At 43.7% G+C, this 21,013-nt stretch overlaps 1 protein-coding gene across 1 annotated transcript in view; it reads left to right on the forward strand.

Moving 5' to 3' along the window:
* The window catches only part of LOC146812057 (arf-GAP with SH3 domain, ANK repeat and PH domain-containing protein 1-like), a 1,117,518-nt gene that overhangs the window by 782,897 nt on the left and 313,608 nt on the right, over nucleotides 1-21,013 (forward strand). The window contains exon 17 of the mRNA XM_085619062.1: nucleotides 14,577-14,668. Coding sequence (XP_085475188.1) covers nucleotides 14,577-14,668 — 92 coding nt within the window. The remainder of the gene's footprint in view (nucleotides 1-14,576; nucleotides 14,669-21,013) is intronic.

The following is a 21,013-nucleotide window of genomic DNA, read 5'->3' on the forward strand; positions in this document are numbered from 1 at the left end:
TCAGATTGAGAAGTACTAGTCACCAGTACGCATGTTTGGAACGTTGCAGGACCAGAAACCTGATTCCTAGAGGATGCTGGAGTGTGTCCAAAGACAGCTTCTGTCTTTGAATGTCTAACTCATTACCATGTCTGAATCCCAACTTTTCCTATTGGTTTGCATTCTACCACTGAAGAACTGAAACCTGTTATCATCTCGAGTGCAAGTCTCTGCAAAACTGCAGCTGCTTTTTTAGGACAAGCCTAGGTAGTGTACATGCTCTATCTGGAAGACCTGCTGTAATCACTCTACGGAGTGTAATCCCTCCTGCTGTTTGCCATTGGTTCACTCCTGTGTTGCTCTTTTTTCCTGCCTCCATAATGGTTGGTGCTCCCGATAAATCATTTCCGTTTTATGCTGAGGAGCACCAACCAACTACAGTTTACTTACGCTGAAGGGAATTATATGTTCCTTAAGGGACTACATGTTTTAATTCTTGCTAGTCATTCTACACGGACGCCACGGACACCGCACTTTCTCTTTCAGCGCAGCATATTTACCAAGGCTTCACACTTTCACTTCTGCGCACATATTTTTGGGCAAAGTTATCCCTTACACCACAGTGGTGTTTGCATTGCTGGGTGCATAGAACCTTCTTCACACAGGAGCAGGGGGAGTTACCGCTTTCCTGTTCGCAACACAGGCACCGTGCTTTATCTTTCAGCACGGCGCACGCTTTTATGTCAACCAAGGCTTCTAACGTTCACTTCCCTGCCCGTATTTTTTATCAAAGCTATCCCTTTTACCACAGTGGCGTTTGCATTGCGGGGTGCATACAACCTCTTTCACACAGGAGGAGTCACCACTTTAATGTTTGCAACATGGGTGCCGCAGGATGCCTGCTTTTATGCATACTAATGCTTCACACATTCACTTCCCCGCCCTTATTTTTTGGTGAACCTATCCCTTTTAACAGAGTGTGGTTTTCAGTGCTGGGTGCATACAACCTCCTACACAAAAGAGTTATGTGATCAGGTGTCCCAGTGTCCACACACTTCAGCGTGTCTCATATGTGGAGCTTGTTAAATAAATTATGCAATTTGGCTGCTGTGAGGGCAGGCTCTGCTTTTAGGCCTACAGAACGACATGAGGTTTAAGACTTGCAGGAGCAGCACACCACTCCCTACCCCAACTCCCCCGCATTCTCATCAGGCTCTAGAAAACTGTCCTTATTCTATGAGTAATGTTTATAAAAGTAGTTAAGTTTGTGTACAGGGCCTTCTTGCAAAGGCCCGCAGCATCACTGTGCTATAGATATAGTAAAATAAACTGATAATTACCATTACATAAACAGCCCTGATTCTATCGCCTTCATACGGATAAACAGCAGTTCGAAGTTACTTTGATTCCAACTTGTAACTTGCAGACTTCATATAATTAATTAGCACTTGCACATAAGTCACTGCGTTATCTTTGCAGACTTGCACTTCTATATTCTGATAAAATGCAAAGCAAAGGGCTGGACATACTAATTTTATGTATACAAGCGTCGGGACGTGCAAACCCCTCCCTTCCCCTCCTGAATCTCCTTTAACTTTTTAGGTCGAGGGACCGTCCGGTCTGCCGAAGGCAGAACCGGAAATCTGGAGATCTTATGATGCTTAGAGTGGCTATTTAGCCCGCCTCTCTTTTTGGCTCTCCTCCATTGGCTGGCTTCCTAAACGGAGGCCAGCCATTGGAGGAGAGAGCCGTCCCACCAAATAGGCTCCGTCTTTTTCAGATTCGGGGGCGTGTTCCGTGCTCTTCTTTCCACTTTTTAGCCACGCCCTTTTTAGGTCTCGGCTCGAAGGCTGCGCTTGCGCAGTCTCGCTCCGAGATTTAATGTTTTGGAAAAGAGGGGCTTGAACCCGCCCCTCTTCTCTCCTCTTCTCCATTGGCTGGCCTCTTAAATGCTGGCCAGCCATTGGAGAAGAGTCTGTCTCACAAAACAAGCCCCGTCCTTTTCGGATTCGGGGGCGTGTTTTTTCGCTACTTTTCGCTGGGCGTGTTTTTCTCTCCTCCAGCCAATGGCAAGAGGAGAGAAAAGAAAAACACGCCCCCGAATCCAAAACCGCCGCTGCGTTTCTCCGAGGCATTTCTGCTTTGCCTCGGAGAAAGGCGGCGGTGTTCATGGGTCTCGCTGCCCTATCCTCGCAACCTGGAGCTTGTGGTGAGGTGTGCTCTGATGTTTACGTTTCCAACTCAGGTCACAAACCATAACCCGTTTAAATCCTGGTTTCTCCACTTGACACCAAGCGTGTGATCTTGCGCAAACCACTTTAACTCCCGGTGCAAAGTTCCGGATTCCCCGGGAACGGTCTAAGCTCCAATATTAAGCCTTATCTTGGAAGACTGCATCCTCCTGCACTGGAGCCGCACTGTTGGGGTCCCCCGTACCCCAGGATGTCCTCGGTGCTGGCAGAGCTGCAGAAAGGAGGTCGAAGGGTCCGTCCCTGCCGCGCCGCTCCTTATGCGCCCTTGGCTCCTCTGTGCACTGCACCCTCAGCTGCAGCGGGTGGAGAACGAAGGATCCGCTGAAGAGTGGGCGCGGTGCCCTGGCACCCCCGGGTCTGCACGGGTCCAGCTGGGAGTGCGAGGTGAGTGTGTGGGGTGCCACATGTGCACTCTTCTTCCCCTGCAGTTAGCCTTGCGGAGCTCTCAGCTATGGCACAGTACCGGTGCTTGACACGGATCCTCCCCTCTACCTTTAAGTACAGTGCATCCGCCCTATCCAATTACAGCGCCATTTCCACCCCCCGCGGCCCCTCCCGGCCCCTTGTGCGCTCTATTGTTTGCTAACAAGCTTCTGATGCAATTTAAGAGCCGCCAGACTCTGCCAGGCCGGGAGGATGTGCCTTATTCATGAGGCGCTGCGGTGGCGAACCTTCAAGTCTTGGCACCTCCCACAGTGCCCTCGTGTGATGGGCAAGGCGCTATAGGTCACCCCTCTAAAGGCAGCTCAGTGTGTTGGGACCCTACTGCAAAGAGTACCGTTAAACCCAGGCTGTCATGATTGGGCAGATATAGGCTGCAATCCTTACGAGGTCGATATATTTACAGCCATATGTGAAACTCAACCTGTTAACCTTCGGAGATCTATATAATCAGGGCCACTTGAATTATGCGATTCTGCAGCCGCAGCGTTTTCCACATAATTATAGATTTGCCCCATTTGCCACTTGATCCGTCCACTGCTGTAGCTGCAGATTTTAACCAAACAATGCGTCTAGCTGAATCGCATCAAACGTTACTAAATATGTGGCGACCCCTGTTTCCGCACAATAGAATGCCACCCGCAAAGGTTGACTGGTTATCCATCCTTCAGTTGTTTATGACCGTATGTGGTTGTTAAGCTGGTACCAATGAGGTCAAATCTTTGGCCAGAAAGTGTTAGCAAGTAAAAAAAAAACACAAAATAATGAAGCAATACTATAAAAAAGTGCCTCATTATACTGAATAGTTGCCTTTTTTGCCTCCTAGTTTGGTCCTCCCTTTCTGCGTCATTCGAGTGGCCTAGGAGATAATAAATATCATAATTCAAATTAGGCCTGTCATCTTTCCGAGGTCGATAAAAATAGTCCTGCAGGTGACACAGCCTTTAATCCTTCTGAGGCTGCTAATGTGAAGGACATTCTACTCACTCCCTCCACTGTTCAACAGCAATCTAGATGATACCATGAAAGGGGCGGGGGAGGGGGGAAATAAGTGCTCTATAATTGTATTATCTTAGCTTTTATTTGTCTCGAGGATTGTATTCACAATGTTAGCATACACTATACATTGGTTCTTTTCTCTCCGGCAGATCTAGCATCTTTGAGCTTACCCCTTTACTGCACCTCCTTTCAGCACTGAAGTTGGCAGACATAGTGATTGTGGTGCGGCTGTAGTGGGAAGGGAACGTTTGGGAGTACTTGTGAGGGGGGAGATTAAAGTTAACAACCTCTGACTGTTCGGGGCAACACGTTCTGCTTACATGATGAGTGTGAGCTCAGATGCATGATGGGTCATGTAGTTTCCTTGGTCCTTGCGAGGGTAGTTAATCCTACCCAGATTGTATTTTTGTTACAGGTTCGGATTTATAATTCTCCTGTAAGACTGAGTTAAAAGTAGGGCTACAAGTCTTAGAAGGCACAGCGAAAAACATGAACTCGGTGAGCTGCTCACGCATGGATCAGGGCACACGAGAACTTAAACAAATTCGCCTTCAAAGTCTCCTAAGTGGTCGAGGTCAAGAGGCAGGTCAGTGGGTCCTATAATTCAAACAGAGGACGTAGACTTAGGGCTAGAGCAGCCGACTTTGGAGCTGACGCACAGGGTTCGAGTGTCGGCCTTGGTTCAGCATCCTGTGATATCTTAATCTTCCCGTGTTTATAAAAAATGAATGTGTCTTGTGTAAGGTAACTGGTGGTCATTTAAAGCGCTCCAATACCTTCGGGTAGAGGTTGCGTTATATCAACCTGCAAAAAAATAAACAATGGATTTAGGAAGAGAAGGGGGCCGCAGAGGTGGTTGTTCATAGCTCTTTGACTTCACAGCCTGTAAGCGCTTTGTGAATATACACATCGTTAGTTTAAACAAGCGCGTGCCTCGCGCTACAAGTGGGAGGGAGTGCAAGAGCACACAAAGCGTTTCCCTTGCAGGAGCATTTGAGAGTGATTAAGCAATTGACATTGTAAATAACAATGCCGTTTCTTTAAATCTTTTAAAAAACAACAACATAAACAAAAATAATGTCATGAGCAATGCCAATAGCTCTAACTTTAACAATGCCGAGACCATTGCATTGTAAATGCTTGTTTCCCCTTCCCTCTCAGCGTCCGCTCCTTCCCTGCTTCACTAGCCAGGCTCCCACCCCCTCTCTCTTCTGTGTGTGTATGTATGCTCCCCCCACCTTCAGATAGATCGTCTCTCCAGCCTTCCTCTCTTCCCCTATCTGTCAATCAGAATCCTACCTTTGAACTTGGAGAAACAAGTATTTGCAATTCAATAGGTCTTGCATTACTGAAAGTTTGAGCTATTGGCGTTGCATTATTATTAACAACGCCAGTAGCTCAAACTTTAAGTAATGCGAGACCTATTGCATTGCAAAGGCTTGTTTCCTTTTAGGTCGGACTGCAGATAGCAATAGATGTCAGCCAGAGCTCCTGCCGCACCAGCTAAACGTATTCAAACTCACATTACAAGTTGGGCCTTTCCCCCAGAGTAATGACTCTTGGTGAATCGCACTTAATTGCAATTCCACGTGTGTTGGGGTACAATATTATAAGGTCTGAAAACTCCAGACTTGCTACTTCTGGTGTCAGAGACATCTGGCCTGTCCCAAATGCTGCAGAACAGAGGCTGCAGGTAGTGGCATTGCCCGGCCTCTGCCTGTCCAATCAGCAGCAGTCCAGGGCGAACATCTCCCACTGGACAGGACTTCTTTTCCTCCCACCCCACCTCTACCACCCCTACAGCACTTCCTCTAACACTTTCCAACTGCTCAGAGCAGGTAACCCTGGGTTTCAGCAGTTATTCCTCATTTGGGGGGAAAAAGCGGAATTAAAATTCCAGCGCCCCAGTATGTTTGCACCAAAGTCCAGCCAGTTCCGAATGAGGGCCATAGAGTGGGCTTTGGGTCCGCACCCTTTAGCCTTGTTTACTTTAGTTCATCCACTTCAGTCATTGCTTAATTGAACTCGCCTGCAATTTTGTTAGCCCACTGGACTATTGCGCAGTTTACATCATGCAATGGTCTGTGATTGGGAAAGGAAAAGCAGTTGTTCAGGGGAAGGCACAGATGAATCCATTGCAAATGAAGCAGCTCTCCATAGTGTGCGCACAAAGTCTCTCCTGCTGAATTTAGGGCACACGAGCTGGCATTTCATGGTGTGCTGGCATAGTCTGTGAGACGAACCAGTGGTTAGTCCCATCCACCAGAAAAACTCTGTGTTCTATCATGTCAAACCGATTGAATTGTGGGTATTATCTCCTCATCTAAGGTACTGCTGTTGTATGATATTGGCAAGCGGCCATCTTACAGGAGAGGATTTCTCTCACTCTCAAATAGGATTCCACTGCATTGTGAGGGAAACTCTCTCCTCTAAGAAGAACGCTGTAGCCTAGGGTCATGATGTTGAACACAGCCAGGTGGCCCAGGCGAATCTGCAAGTCAACATATGGAGGAACTTGCTGTGGTTTCCCAGCAGCGGGTGAGGAGCGCAGTAGCAGGTGGGGTGCTTTCAAGGCTGAACCCTAAACCTGGTGAGGTGGGATTCCTGCTCACCTTGCAGCATCAGCATCTTACTCCCTGCAGGGTGTTGACTGCAGTGTGCACCAGCTTCCACAGTCTGTGGTACTCACTGTGGTACGTTTGCCTCTGTATCGCCTTCTCACAAGGCGGCAGTCAGCTCCCTCCACCCAGTGTAACCCTGCCCTGTATCTTGGCAAATGTGATTAGACTGTGACGAGAATCCCTTGATCTAATATCCCATTGACACAAGCCTGTCTTACACGAGGCAATTCTTCATACTGCGATAGGGTTCCTCTGCATTGTGAGGGGAGTTGCCTCCTCTAAAATGGCGGCTGCCACCATTGCTGCCAGTGGGCATCAGCCTAGGTAAAGCTGCAGGTAAACACCATGAGATTCTACAGGTGGACCGCTGCAAGTAGCTGCGGCACACATGCTCAAAGCTCAGGCAGAAACTCCCTGTTCCTCCTGCGACTTGAATCTCTTGCTCGCTGGGGAGATCATTCAGCGGCATCCATGGACTGCTGACTCCAAGTGCAATGAGCTTGCCTCGGTTTCACCAGAATAGAGTTAACTGCAGTCCTGCGAGTATTTCGCAAGGTAGAAATATATTTGTATGGAGTGACTTGAATACAAAGTGCTCTGGTGCTCTTTAATTTTCCTTACCTCCTCCTTAAGAGAGTTGCCATGCTTTAGTGGCCATCACTGGTGAGACAATGGTAGTCTGTCTCCATGTTAGATAATGCCTAGCTACCAATGTGAGATAGGAGTTGGGCCTCTTCCAGTGCACTCTGGCATTTCTCTAGTTGTCGCCACATAGGAAAATGGAGATCAGGGGATAGACGAATAAAGATTTGTAGATGTCGCAAACACTGTGATTCATAAAATCAGAGTAGTTGAAACCGCTAAAAAGTTCTGTTGGATGTACTAAACTTCTTTAAGGAGTCAGTAAAGTTTTACGAACTCCTGAAAGCGGTTTAAGGATGGATACAGAATTGCAGTTTGGAAGAGGTATGTTATGGCTGTTTCTTGAACACAGTGATCCATAACCCTGTTTATTAATGCTTTTCAACCGGAATTCTGGTTGCAAGCAATTGATTAGTTTCAGACTCTAGTGTTGGGGTGGAAACTTATGTCCAAACAAGAAGGGGCCCTCTTTAGACCCCCTTCCATTTTGCAATTTGGGGTGGCAGTTTCAGGGGGATAAATCAGATCAGGGCTCTAGGGGGCCACTGCCAACTCTCACTGAAGTTTTTCCAAAATATTTTTTTTTCTAAACATAGACCCGTTTTCTAAAAGGAAATGGCTGCTTCTTCCAAAAAAAAAGCATTCACAGGGATGGTGGTCTGCTGACTGACAGGTCACCGTCCTGTGCCTTTTTAGCCATTTTTATAGGGTCTCAAATTACAACCTGCCTATTTAATATTCATTAAAGTCATTCTGTGACCCATTCTAATTTGATATTTTACAATTCAACCTATTAGTGCATAGCTCAGTTTGTGAAACAAGATGCTGGTCGCAAAAAGAAGAGTCTCAATGTATGACCACTTTGTGCAATTAGTATCCTAGTACATCTGGCCACAGGTTCTCTGTGCATTCAAGACTTCTGCGGAGAGATCACAACCAGGGGATACTGCTGTTAATCCCATGACCCCCAGTCCTAGGCCTCTTTCTACAAGGATACATTCTGCAGAGAAGCCACTAATTCATACTATGTAGACTTGCTTCCTCCTTTTCCTCCCACATTTGTCAAGACGTATGGAGACCCCAATTTAAGTACATGTGCCTATTTTTAAGCTTCCCTTCCCAAGGGCATATTGACACTTGATTCCATATTGTGCTCTCCTGTTGTTTGCTACTTGCTTATAAGCCCTTTCATAACAACTGCAGGTGCTTGCGATCAAGCTGCTATAGAATATGGTACTCTTTGCTATGACTAATATCCTGATTGCTTCAAACTGCTATGCTTTCCCTTTCTGCTATGTAATAGCCCTTTGCTAGGCATTTCACTGTTTTTCTATGTAATCTAACTGCTCATTCACCATGGGATTCTCTGCAGACAAGAGCGAGATGAACATGCATAGAGTCAGTGTTTGCTTTACTAAAGGAGAATGGTTTGGCTTATTAAATCTCTCTTATCCCATTGTCCTGCAGGGATGCTCAGCGTATTATGAAATCCAATTTAACTGCTTCAGAGGGCGTTAGTGCCACTTGGATAGTGCTGCATAGCATGAAGCATTCACATTGTTTACAGCTCATCTTACCTCGATGAGAGACACTGGTCTCTAAACAGAGGCTCACAAATACTTCTGAGAGAGAATAGTTAATGCATCTGTGACATGGGAGAACAAATTGGACAAATGTGCACAAAAGATAGAATAGGTGGTGAGCATGGACGGGTGGCTTTAAAGATGGATGGGCAGATGGATGTATGCATGCAGAGATGGATGAAAGGATGGTTGGATATAGAGTGGGCTAAAGAGAGATTGGATGGGGAGATGGATGAAAATGTCAATAAACAGATGGAGAAAAATATGAATGAACAGAAAGAAAAAGGGAAGCTAGGTGGTGAAAAGGGTGGCTGGAGAGGAGGAAGTAAGTCAGGAAAAGAGGATGGAGACAAGGAAGGGTGGGTGGATGAAAACAAAAGAATGTAAAAAAAGAGAAAAGGAAAGAATGTTAGAAAAAAGACAGGCTGGAGAAAAGGACAAAAGCTAGAAGGAAGGATGGAGAGAAGGGAGGAGTTTCTGAATTCCCTCAGGGAGAATGACATGCAGAAAGACTGCTGAGCTCACTTGCTCATTATCATTTGAGATATGGTTGAATGAATGGGCTATTTTCGCACAGTAAGCAAACAGTTCAATCAAAGTTTGTTTGATCGCCAAATATACAGTATATAGATGAAAAAGGAATACGTATAACCTTGGAGTTAAACATTATACTTTTCAGAAGATTGTTCATTAAGGAGGGTAGTGAATAACCAGGCCAGGCAGACACAAACACAGTTTTAAACGAGTGTTGGCAAACCTAATTGGGCTAGCTGCTTTGTAAACGAATGTGCTCCTTCGCTGATTGGGGGGTTTGTGTCTGGGTGTGTGGATGTGGCAGAGTGCCAATATGTTAATGAATCAATGGAAGGCTGAGTTGGTGGACTGCCCTTGAATAGGGTCCTGCCAAATTCCTGCATTGTTATACACAGATGACACCATTTTATTGGCAAGAACTGCCTTGGTCCTCTAGACATTGCTTGACGGTTTTGTATTATACATGACTAGTCTTGATCTTTCTACCAACTATAGTAAATCACAGGTAATGGTGCTGGGATATAAAAAAAGACCAAGCTGAGATCTTTTCATGTTCTGGGCTAAAGGTTGTCTGGGGTCCAGACTTATTCCTATTTAGGGATGTGTTTGATGATCGGTCATCATGGACACCTCCAATTAAATCCAAGAGATTAGCTCTGTCAAGATCCATAGGCCCACTTTTCTCTTTTTCCGGTAGAATTGGTAGCAAACTGTTGGGCACCTTGATTAAGATATATCAAGCTAAATATGTTTCAGTAGCCACCTACGGTAGTGATGTATGGGAATACATAAATTTAAGGGAGCTGCAAGTGGAGGAAAATGGGTTATGTAGCTTTTTTTATTAGCAGTTCCTGGTTCAACCTCAGCTTTTATGGCTCACGAGGAGTTAGGGCTGCCCTGTTTGTCAGATCTCAATGCCCTCCGTCCCTTGATTAGGTGGCTTACTATCTGGGTGCAAACAGAAAATCACGTAAGTAGAGGGATAGTTAAGGACTGTCTGGGGCTTGATGGGTGGAGATCAGTCAAATGGCTGGCGTATATTTGGGACACTTTTCTCAAACTAGGTAGGCCGGCTGTATTTGAGCTGCCTTCTACTATTCTGAAAGCTGACATCGCTTGGACTCTGGGTAATTTCCTGCTATGGAGAAAAACCAAGAGGGAGGGTATTGAGTTGTGGAAACCCCTGGACCGAGGATATGTGTTGATTGTAACAGGTCCTGCTATTAAACCTTATCTGCTTAGTACATTTAATATCCATCACCGATTCCTCCTTACCAGATTTAGGTTTACCCAGTTACACACGTTGTTGGCATTTCCTTAGCCGGTGTATGGTGCACGAAGATGAGTCCTTGCGCTTGTGACAACTTCTCTACCCAGTATTTTTGCATTTTGTTTTCTTTTGTGGATTTTATGCCACCCACTTGAAGAATGTTTTTATTGCCCTTGTTGAAACCCTTACATTTTGTTCCAGTCAAACCCACCCATATGTACCTACAGCTACTTCCAGATGTACACAAAACTTATGCTGTTGCTCATTTTCTCGCCTCATAATTGAGGATGAGAATGACGTTTAAAGAGGGGGCTGAGAATGTTATCTGACTGTTTTACACTCTCTTTGGGGAATTTGATTTTACACATAAAGCATTTTATCATGTTTCATTGTTTTTATGTTTTGAAATCATCTCATATGCTTATTTATCTGCCAAATTATGTGCTGTGTGCTTACCTGAGGAGTCATTAGCTGGAAAAAAATACGGTGGTATTTTGTATGAGGAACTGTTGTCTGTACAGTTTTAATGTAGGGTCGTCAATGAAGCATTGTTCTAGGTACCATCCGATTAAACCCCCCTAATGATGCAAAATGATTATAGCTAAGAGAATTAAGTCTAAACAATGGAATTGGATGAAATGTGTTTTTTTTTAATTGTTTGAAGTATGTACTTTTGTTTTATGTACTTTATGGTCTTGTTAGACCAAATAAAGTTTTTTTGACTGACTGTTCATATCAGAGACAGAAGAAAGTCATGAAAGTGCACATGTATGTTTTGGTGAATCTGCACAGCTCATGTAACAGAATGATAAAGAGGGATCCACCTCCAAGATGTAATCTTGGAAATGTTGTGAAATGAAATGGCTAGATGGAACAGAATGTATTGGGAGGCTAATATGAAGATCAGGGCTAAATTGAAAAGCAGAATAAGGTTTTCAATTTCTCAGGGAGTGTTCTGTGGTAAACAGGACTGAAGGCAGGACCCCGCATGACCCCTGCAATTGCCACGAGGTGGTGGGATTGCAGAATCCTGAGATCAAGAAAAAAATGCCACCTCTCCTCGGTTCCATAGAACTAAGAGGACTCAGGAAACTACTTTTTCAGTAAACACACTGAAAAGGTTATGCTGCCTCATAGCATCATGGAACATAAAATGTCAGCAGAAGACAGTATGGGAACTCCTGACCAAAAGCCACCTTCTTTGTACCTTGCCTTTAGTGAGATATGCACAAGATCACGATAGAGTAAGTAAAACGTCTTTGTGGTGCTGTTTACAAAGGTGATGTGCAATCAGTTTGAGATGGAGAATAATGTTATGAAAGATTTTCCTTCCCACTAAAGGTGTGGTGGGCAAACCAATCAAGTTTTTATACATCTCCAAATGATGCCATGGGTGCGAGAAAGTCTTTCAGTTAAGCCAAAGCAAGTGTCTTCAATCTAGTCATTGCCAACAAATTGTTTAGGAAAAATAACCCATGTGGATCTGGTGTAAATTCGAATTGGTCATAAAAAACTTAGTTTTACGTTAGAGTCTATAAATGGTACTTTTAAATGATTTTTTTTAAATACAATTAAATACACAAGCATTGGCAAAGCCAATAACTCTGCCTTTTGATTAGGAGTAACATCTGGTGATATTTGGGCAACTTTTTTACTTTTTATGCATTGCTCCCAGCTGTCCGTGAAAGAAAAAAAACACAGATAAACAACACCTTAAACTACAATGATACAGAAGATGCGAATATGTTATGTTTACTGAAGAGTCTGCAATAATAGAATTAAGCTGTGCCCCCAAATAAGTGTTTTTGAAAAAAGAGTCAAAAGATGAAGTTTGCATTGTAAGTGATGAACTTCAAAGGCATTGTAGCAAAATATTGCCTAGTAGATACGTTGACAAAGAGCCAGCATGTCCTTTGTATGTTTAAGAAAGCCTGTGTATGAACAGGTCTTTGTGAATAAAAAAATTATTAATTCCAACATGTATTCATGACGGCAAGGTAAAACAAATGAATACAGAAGGGAGATTAGTGAACTGCATTGTGTATTTGGCAGTTCGAGCTGCACTGTTCCCATGAGGCACAGGGTCAGACTGATTTGCATATGGCCATGTCTGAACTAGGGTGGTGGAGTGAGCTAAAGAATGATGATGGATTAAACCCAGATCATTTGACTGGGGGTGAGTGTTTGATTTGGTCAAACGCTCCGTCCATCATCCCCTTTGGTATCGCTTTGTTCGCCCTAAGTTGGCAGGGTATGCCCAGACGTGGGTCCCTTGCTCACTTTGCCACTGGATTCAAGATAGCCTGGCTGATGAGGGTTATGAACACGAAACCGGTCCCAGGATGCTTGTTTCCGGTCCAGGGAAGACATGGCTTGGCAGTTCGAGCTGGACTGTTCCTATGAGGCACAGGGTCAGACTGTTTTGCATATGGCCATGTCTGAACTGGGGTGGTGGAGTGAGCTAAAGAATGATGATGGATTAAACCCAGATCATTTGACTGGGGGTGAGTGTTTGATTTGCTCAAACGCTCCGTCCATCATCCCCTTTGGTATCGCTTTGTGTATTTATGAGCAGCTAAGGTATCCAATCTGCATGCACTTCCTAAGCAAAAAAGGCAAAATCAGCAGTTCAAATGTAATTTTGTGAGCAAAGTAAATACATAGAAGAGCACACGGGGGCTATAAAGGACAAGCTATACTTTATGTCAAATCTGCAGTCTTATAAAAAAACAGCTTGAAGTCCCATCACCAAATCCAATGGGAACACAAATGCAACACTCTAACCATGGCCATGGCCATAATGAACAGCCTGCCCAAACAATGGCAAACTGAAAATCCAATGAAAGCCAGCAGTTTAACGAGGCTCGTCCAAAGCATATTTTCTCTTTATACATGTTATTGCTCTTTTTTTAAAGAAATGTTGACACAAAGGCTTCCATAAAGCTAAAGCTGGTTGTAATCAAGCTCAAACATATTACATGATATTATGCATCAAGAAATCTAATGAATGTGCACAGTAAATACACAGGAAAGGGACTTGACTCTACATAATGGGCAAGGGAGTCCAGTAGCTCTGCTTTGAAGTGTTTATGAAAAGGAAAAAATACTTATTATTTATTTTAGGATCCATATAATGTTCTGCACACTGCAAGCCATATTCTTATATATATATATATATATATATATGTGTGTGTGTGTGTGTGTGTTGGAGAGGGAGTGAAATAGGTGCAGAACGCTTTGCTTGGTATGGCAGTATACTAGTTTGTATCAATTTCTTGTGTTAATTGCTGTTTAACCTATATTAAGATAGTTTTGTAGAGTGATAATGTGTTTAGCATGTTACTGCCGTCTGCCCTTTTTCAGGGTTTAATTTTTAACAATACTAGTCAATGGCTATAATGGCTGTAAAGTCCCTCTTCCAGAGTTACATGCTGAAGCCACAGGCGAGAGGCTGTAACAAAGGGGAGGGCCTTCAAGAACTGCTATAGCAGGAGACAGAAGTACTATAAAACTATTTGAGCATTCTCAGTGGCGTAACAAACCGCAAGAGGACCTCCTGCCGATATAGTGAATGGGCCCCCATACGTGAGATGGGGCAGAGGGGGCCACCTTCAGTATGGTTAAGCCTGGGGGCCCCCCACATCGTTGGGGCTGCGGGGGCCTCTGTTATGCCCCTGAGCATTCTACCCCCTGAGGACAGAATGTTCTAAATTAAAAAGGGAGAAACATTAGGGCAAGCGTTGGAATGTTGGAACAGAAGGTGTGTACCAGCAATTCACGCTGAGCCACTTTCCCGGTCTTTAATGGAGTGCTCAACATTCCAATGTTCTCCTGAAAACTAAGATAAGGGACCCAAAGTTTTTCATAGAAACCCATCACTGGTACTATCGAACACTGAAGTTGCTGAATTCCAAGGCTGCCTAACTTTGACTCCACCTCATGCCTATTTCCTCCACCACTCAGCAATTCCTTTCATGCAGATTGTATTACATGCCTGCTTTTACCATTTGTCACTCTTTTCCTATCCTTATCTTACTCCTTGTGTCCTATTCTCGGCCTTTCTTTTTTTTGCTTTGGGTCAAAGCCTGCTGAGGAAAAGTAAGTCTTGGTTTACAGAAAGTGATGCTGGTGTCCATGAAAAAAATAAATGTCATTAACACTAATAATCGTTGTTCTATGGCCCAAACATGGATTCGGAATAGACTCCATCTTTTAAATAGCCCTGTATTTTATTGATATAATTTTGTATTTGTAGCTCGCAAAGAATGTTGGAAATTCGGGATTTAATGACATCATAGAAGCAAACCTTCAGAGTCCGTCCATGAAACCCACAGCAGACAGTGACATGTAAGTACTTGTGCTATTTTTCTGATCTTGCCAGAGTCCAGGTTACAATTCTATTGAATTAAAGTATTTTTAAATTTAGCAAAAAAGAGCAGTCACATAGATGACCAATCAAATGAAACACAAAAACACTAGCATTGAATATTGGCAAGGTACTGCAGTTATAGAGGTAGAGATTCATTCATCTTTTGGGAGCTGTGAAGTTGCCCTGGAATGAAACCTATAGTACATGAGATATGACAAGACCTGGGGAATTACAGTAGGTTGACTTGTTCTTCAAGATTTAGCTATTGCAGTGGAGGAACACAGCCAGCAAACTTTGTAGATTATAGGGGCATCTAGACCACTCTCTACCTTATTGATGGTCTAGAGGTTGTTAAGTACCCTCGCCAAGGACAACTGATGATATTAAACAAATACGTGGTAGGTATTCTACTTTGCACTAGACGCCGCACCCATCCTTATTCACCTGCATATCTTTAACCTGAATTGTTATTTGTGATGTCACTCATATGCCTGATGTTGAGGTTTTCGTTTCATAAGATTTCTAACTGGTTTCCTTTTTACTAAGTCTTTCCTACGGACAGCTTCAACTATGTATTGGCAAAAAGACCTATTGTATAAAATCTAAAGTAAAATATGCTTCCATCCCTTGCTCATGATTTGATGGCTTTTGTTAAAACAAAAAAAGATGCGCAGGCATGTCTTGTAAGTAAAGGTAGTTGATTTATTCTTCAGGTTACATCACAGGTTACAGGAAGATGTTCTGATCCATAAAAGTGCCCCACCAGGAGCAGCCTCCTCGCTGCTCAGCCCTTCCACACCAACGGATTCTCCCTTCAGTGCAAAACCACTGAACATTCTATATGACCTCATCATAGGCTGAGCAGCAAGGCAGAGAACCACTGTAGGGAGAGTGCATTGGGTAATTAGTACATCACAACACATCTCCCCCTTATAATGATCAAAAACAGTCAAAAGGACTGAAGGTGACAAGATACACATGTCAGCAAAGGAGGATGCATTAACAACAAAACATTATAACACATCCTTCCCCCTGATAATGATCATAGACAACAAAGAATGCATGATAAAGGGATACATTCTTAAAAACAGTGGATGCTATCCACCATGCTATCTAATGGCAGGAAGGTCTACCTCAAAGAAGAGGTATAAGACACCACCCACACCAAGACAGGGTAAATATAATCCCAAAACACTCTAAAAACTAATATGGGTATCTACAAACCCTAAATCCCGGGTTGCGGTGCATTGAAAACACATCATGGATGGCAGAAAACGTGGTTGGCAAGGAGCGTAGTGTGCTTCAAATGTGAAGGAATGCACCAATCACAAAATGGCGGCACGTTTACAGACGCTGAGCCGGGTGGCGTGCAGCGTGTCAATGCAGGAAACCGTCCTCAAGCAGTCACAAACTGCTTGGTTGCAATTGCGTCAGAGAAGGAATTCAACGAAGGCATTACAGCAGGGCTCGAGGTACAGCAGGTAGGACCGCGTGTAGAGAATCACGCGCAACATATATTTTTACAAGTTACAGGAAGATGTTCTGATCCATAAAAGTGCCCCACCAGGAGCAGCCTCCTCGCTGCTCAGCCCTTCCACACCAACTGATTCTCCCTTCAATCCAAACCCACTGAACATTCTATATGACCTCATCATAGGCTGAGCAGCAAGCCAGAGAACCACTGTCGGGAGAGTGCATTGGGTAATTAGTACATCACAACAGTTTTCTTGTCTATCTCGGTTTCCGACTCCTTATTCAATGATTTTCTTCCCTATTCTTGTATTTGTCCTGCCTAAGGAGAATTTTGGTCTCTCAATGCATCGATTGAATGGGTTATATCCTTCCATTGCTGATATCATTACCTTTCATTGGAGTATATGAGGGACTATTTCGTCCTTCTTGGTGCCTCTCCTTACTACGTACCTACCTTTGGGTCCCCACCTCTCTTTATAATTTATTTGTCCCGAACACCAATGTATCACCCCAACCCTCTGTTGCTCTCATTGCCGCTCGCAGCTGTATTGCAGATGGCCATCCTTAACTGGATTTTAAATCATTCGAAGGTGGCACATACACGGTGGCCATTATGGAATGGTTTTTCTTTTGTTTTTCTTTTCTTTTAACCCCTTCAGCACGGCGCGGATTGCCGTGCTGAAGGTTCTTTGCGCGGGCGGGGCCGTGACGGAGCGGTTCCGTCATCCGCACAGCGCGACCGATGCGCATGACGGAACCGCTCCGTCATGCGCATCGAAAGGGTTAAGAAAAATCCTTCAATAATGTCTGCTGCCTATGTGTGACACGCTTATCCGCCATCTTGAAATGTTTTCTTTCTTTTGTATTAAAAAAATAATTTACACATTGACAGCAAGTATATGCATGCCATTGAGGCAGCCATTTTTGAATGATGGACGAAAACAAGCATTGACAAAGCCAATAAAGTCACAGTCGAGATCTATTGACTTTACCAATGCTTGGGTATTAAGTTTATACTGCCATGCCATTGGGGACTTATTTTTTCAGTATTTTAGTTTCCTTTTACTACCCATTGTTATCTGAAGCTTTCATCCATTTTGGGGCAAACTCTTGAGTGTTACTTCCTCCGTGCAAATCTATGCTGTGCCTCTATATGTTGGTAAATGTTGTAGACTATCATACTACTCGGCCACCATAAGGATCTTACTTGCAGTGCTTAATTTGAGCCGGGGCTTTCCGGTGCTAAGCACCGGCACTTAATTGGTTTCCGGTGCTTGGCACCGGCACCTAATTTTCAACACCATACAGGTAGAACAGCATCTAATTTAGAGATGAGCAGAACAACGGTAGTTTAGGAATAAAATATACATTAAAATAGCTAATACCTGCCTCCCCCACCATTCTTTTAGCTTTGGGGACCTGGAATAATCGTAACTGTCGCAATTACATGCGAGAGAGATGGTTAGTAGTTGTTTTGGCAGCGATGACAAGGGCAATAGGTGGTCCAAGCTGCAGTGGCCTCCTAGTCAGAGCCCTGGCACTGAATATTTTACAAATTAAGCACTACTTACTTGATTCCTCGTTATGGCAGTGTGAATGAATGCAACACAGTCTTCAGTTATCACCAAACTAAACAGGCTCATGAGTTAATTTAATTTGGAATAATGTAACCTAAATTGTCTGAATAATCAGTTTTTAAATAATGTCTTTTTTGTATGCATTTTTTACCTTTAATTCCTGTTGTTCTGGTGGTGACTCAGACTACCCCAGCCTATAGTTTATAGATTGGTCTGCAACAGAAATCTGTTAAATACCCATGTCCCACCATATGGTGGTTGGATATAGGTTTAGGGTATCTTGTGGTTTCATGATTCCGCCAGCTATTGTATCAGATATGTTGGATTATCTATTTGATTGTGGAGAAAATACCAGATAAGCATTTCTTTGCATCCTTTTGTTACTGGAGCATAAGAAGCAGTACATAATATTCACCACCAGTGATCAGCAAAAACCCAATCGCTGTAAAGTGGATTTTTTTCTCCAGAGGAGCTGAGTGCCCCGTCTTAGCATTACATATCTTGTACAGCTTGGTTACCCAATTGTTTTTTAAGGTCAATGGGTACACTCCAGTGGTTCATGAAGGAAGAAGCAAAATGTCACTTTGGTCACTGGCTGAAGATGAAAGTATGCAAAAATGCCAACAGACCTGGCTGCAGCTTTAACCTTGCGTTCCTGATTGCAAATGATTTTACAAGAGTCCTTATCTCTGGTCTCACCAATAAAGTCAAGACCCCTTTTTCTAAATTAAAAAAAAACAGAAGTAGGGAATTTTCAATCACTGACATAGCTAGGGACTATACAATCTCACACCCCGCTTTTTGAGCTAGTAGTCTCCAGGTCCAAAGCGCACAAAATACATTGTGCATCTCAAGGGCCAGTTTGGACAGCTTAGTACATAGTATGGCTCAGGGGTGATCTACAGTTCCCTTTTCGAGAAAAAAATGCTCAGGAGACTTAGGTTCTGAGGAATTGTGGAGCCTTTATTTTAACTTAAGAGTGGGTTTGGCTATCGGTATGTATATTTAGTAGTCCCCGGGTGAAATCGGCGTTTGTCAGATTGGAAGAACAAAGAAAAAAGAAGGAAAAAAATAAATAAAAACAATGCGGCCCAACAAAAAGTCGGGTACTTTTCCTCAAATGTCTTTCGTGAAAGTCTCGTGGTCAATAGGTCTCTTTCTGTACTCCGGGTCTTTTGCTGTGGAGTCGTTTCGGGTCTGGTCAGCTTCTGGGTTATGGGTGTCCGTCTCCTCAATCAGGGAAGCAGAGGAATACAACAACAAAAAAAAAAAACAAGAGTGTCAGGTCTTTGTCCTTTGGTCAGAAGGGTAAATGGGGATTTGTGCTACCGCCACCGGGTCCTAGCTGTGGGGTGTCTAAGTGAGGGAAGGCATTTTGTGTCTTAGTGTGCCGTACCCCGTATTCCCTCCCACCAACCCCGAAACCAACAAGCATTTGCAATGCAATAGGTCTCGCATTTACGCGAGTTTGAGATATTGACATTGCAAATGACAATGCCTTTTATTTTTGTTTTTAAAACCTAAATAAAAGGCATTGTCATTTACAATGCCAATAGCTTAAACTCGTGTAAATACGAGACCTATTGCATTGCAAATGCTTGTTTGTTGCTGGAACCGTAATCCTGCCTTCCTGTCCCTGCTTAGAGGGCAGCTAAGGAATGAGCTTCCCAGAGATAAGCACCTGATTTATGAGGTCTTTGAGCTCCGCATGAAGGCCCCTTGATGTTTACAATCCCTTGTGTTCGCTCTGAAATGGGGGGGGGGGGGGGGGGGGTTTATGGCCTTCACAGTCGCCTGCTAGAAGCTTCTTAGATGTTAGCTGTATCTGGGCCCGTGTTGTAATTGTGCTGCATGCAAAAAAAAAAAAAGCATTTGCAATGCAATAGGTCTCTCATTTACGCTTGTTTGAGCTATTGACATAGCAAATAATAATGCCTTTTATTTTTGTTTTAAAAACATAAATACAAGGCATTGTTATTTACAATGCCAATAGCTGTAACTCTCGTAACTGCGAGACCTATTGCATTGCAAATGCTTGACACCTGTGACACTTCCGCTATCCACCTTTGCTTCGCCCCTTCCTTCAGTGGCACAGTAGATTGCACTCTGGCTGCAGGGAATTCCCGCTGAATAAAGTCACTGTGTGCCCGTCTCCCTCCTCACAGCCACAGAAGAGCCATCTCACTTTAAGAGGGGAGAGGGTGCTGCTTTAGGGCTAGAGCGAATCACACTCCGTGACCAAAACCTCACACGTTCTTGGTGACAAGACGGGAAGCGACATGCAGTTCTTTTGTCCTGGGGTGGGGGGAGCACCACTCGAGATGACATCATGAAAGGAGTAAACAGTTCTGGTTTAAATATACAATACATTCTGCATATTACTGATACAGCTCACTGACACTTCTAGGCACTACAGCCCTATCTGTATAATTGCTCAAAATAATGATTCATACACGTTAGATCAGAGGATGTGCAAAGACGTTATTGGGGTGACAGCAACTCCACAGAGGAAGGAAGTCTATCTGGCAACTTCATCATTTCTAAAAGCTGTCAGTTCAACGATTTTGTGTACACGTGGAAGTAACACACACAGTAAAATGTGAATGACAATACAGGCAGTGACTTTTAAATTTGCCCCTTTCAAAATACAACTCTATTTTGCCTCCTGTCTGCTGCTGTGTGTATAGCAGTTGGGGAATGCCACGTCTTAAAATAAATCGCGCCGCCTTGTCTTTTTTTTTTTTTTTATAGAAACCGCATGTGCGTTTAAGTAACATAAAATAACAGCACTCAGTATGGGTGTACATACTATGTTTTCCTTGTCAGTTTGTTGGAAGGGAACTTCTTTCGAACAACTAAAATGCAAGCCTAAACCGTTTGCAAGAGTGTGAGGGGTAGCCCATACATTAGAACAGAGTACATTCTTTCCCAAAACTGTTTCACCTGAAAACGTTTCTTTGTATGCTGTGGTTGGTGCAAGAGTGTGTTGTAATTTATGTAAAACGCGCACGAGGCACACATTACAGCGTCTTGACACAATGTGTACATTGTATGTTTAGACTGTTTAATTGTAAATGAAGAATATAACGATGCTGTTTTCTTTTAGAGTGCTCTTTGTACACGCAGGCTGCCACAGTGTGAAAGTGATCGCGATCGCGATCACATCAAAGCGGCCGTGCGGCCCGCGAAAGTGAAAGCAAACGAGTGCTTTCAGGCCTCCAAATGGTGCGCGCGCCCGGACGGCGCACATGCACTGTATTTGGAGGCCTGAAA

The sequence above is a fragment of the Triturus cristatus genome, chromosome 7 (assembly GCF_964204655.1).
Source record: "Triturus cristatus chromosome 7, aTriCri1.1, whole genome shotgun sequence".
In the NCBI taxonomy this organism is placed as follows: Eukaryota; Metazoa; Chordata; class Amphibia; order Caudata; family Salamandridae; genus Triturus; species Triturus cristatus.